We start from the raw sequence: 1,795 nt of genomic DNA, 5'->3' as shown, positions 1-1,795 counted from the left end.
GAGGTTAGTAGGTAGGAGATGGGGGTGCGGCTTGAGATGGGAGGAGGGGATAGGTGGGAGGAAGAACAGATTAGGGAGGCGGGGACGAGCTGGACTGGTTTTGGGATGCAGTAGTGGGAGGGGAGATTTTGATAAGCTTCATCCCGCCCCCTTGACCTGTCCGTCCTCCCTGGACTGACCTATTCCCTCCCTAACTCCCCACCTACACTCACCTTTACTGGCTCCATCCCCGCCTCTTCGACCCGTTTGTTTCCTCTCCACCTATCCTCTCCCCTAACCATCTTCTATCCGCCTCCCCCTCTCTCCCTATTTATTTCAGAACCCCCTTCCCCTCCCCCATTTCTGATGAAGGGTCTAGGCCCGAAACGTCAGCCTTTCTGCTCCTATGATGCTGCTTAGCCTGCTGTGTTCATCCAGCTCTGCACCTTGTTGAATCAGAGATAGTAGGAACTGCAGATGCTGGAGAATCCGAGACAACAAGGTGCAGGGCTGGATGAACACAGCAGGCCAAGCAGCATCATAGGATGAAGGGTCTAAGCCCGAAACGTCAGCCTCTCTGCTCCTATGATGCTGCTTGGCCTGCTGTGTTCATCCAGCTCTGCACCTTGTTGTCTCTGCACCTTGTTGTCTTGGTTTTACTTTTGTATGCTTCTAATTACTTTTCAAAATTTACAAAAGAAAGTAAAACATTGTAAAATGTCCTTAAAAACCAGCAATATTATTATAAGTAAAGAAAACAGCCAATTAAATAAACAAATTCAGTAACTTTCCAGGAAACCTGTAGTGTGTGATAGTCCACTTGTAGTAAATACTATGTTGAGAAATATTTGTTACAAGTGGATAAAATTATAATATGTGTTTATGGTTGATCTTTGTCCTTTCTCTCGACAAATGTCATGTTGAATATCTTGCAGTCAGTCCCACATCCACTGATTGAAATTCTTCTTCCTGTCCACAGGTACAAGCTTTCTGTGGATGTTCTGGCCCAGTTTTAATGCAGCACTTCTCAATATGAATAGGGCAAAAGCTGTTTTCAACACCTACTATGCCTTGGCTGCTTGCACTGTTGCAACATTTGCGATTTCCAGTCAGATCCATAATAAAGGAAAAATAAACATGGTAACAGAATATTTTTCATCTACTTCATTTAACCGTGTTTATCAGAATTCTAGCAGTGACAACTAACCCACTTCCTCCATATAATTACTGTACCACTGTTGCACTGTTATTATTCTGGGTTGTAAACAATGAGCTTGCGTGGGATCACAATGCTTCATTATTCACTCAAAGGGAAAAAGTATATACCATTAGAACACTGCTTAAATAATAGATCTGCTTTGAACTTTTGAGGTAAGCATGCAATTCATTCCAGTTTTAAACAGACTTAGAGCTAAGGTGTATGATCAATGTATTTGTCTCCAAAAAGTACATTATTACCATGCCAAGATATTACATGCTTGTATTGTTTCTTTGCAAGCCTTAAGTTTAAGTCTCAAAGTAGAACATTCTGTTCACTGGGACAGAGGAAAAATACTCTGCCTAATGTTTTACCAGTGCTACAGCACTTCTGCTTTTAAAGCTATTTTATATAAGTTTATGTCGGGTTTTGCTGTCATAAAGCAATCCCGAAGATGAGTCCTGTTGGTCTTAAAATGTTAACTCTTGCCTGAATTGCTTCAGATTCTCAAGTAATTGTTGCTTTTATTTCAGATCTCCAGCATCTGTAGTATTTTATTTCTTTATAGAAATCTTTATAGTCCTACCACCTTACTTGATACATAAAAATTAATAGGAG

The 1,795-nt window shown here is 41.1% G+C and overlaps 1 protein-coding gene across 1 annotated transcript in view; it reads left to right on the top strand.

The window, feature by feature from the left end:
* Positions 1-942: 942 nt before the first annotated feature.
* LOC109911558 (ammonium transporter Rh type B-like) overlaps positions 943-1,795 on the top strand; it is an 11,007-nt gene continuing 10,154 nt past the window's right edge. The window contains exon 1 of the mRNA XM_048593593.1: positions 943-1,119. Coding sequence (XP_048449550.1) covers positions 976-1,119 — 144 coding nt within the window. The 5' untranslated portion in view covers positions 943-975. The remainder of the gene's footprint in view (positions 1,120-1,795) is intronic.

This window comes from Rhincodon typus, unplaced genomic scaffold (assembly GCF_021869965.1).
Source record: "Rhincodon typus isolate 14 unplaced genomic scaffold, sRhiTyp1.1 hic_rhity00003210, whole genome shotgun sequence".
NCBI classification, from domain to species: domain Eukaryota; kingdom Metazoa; phylum Chordata; class Chondrichthyes; order Orectolobiformes; family Rhincodontidae; genus Rhincodon; species Rhincodon typus.
The sequence above is the reverse complement of the archived record's forward strand: the minus strand, read 5'-3'. Positions and strand labels throughout refer to the sequence as shown.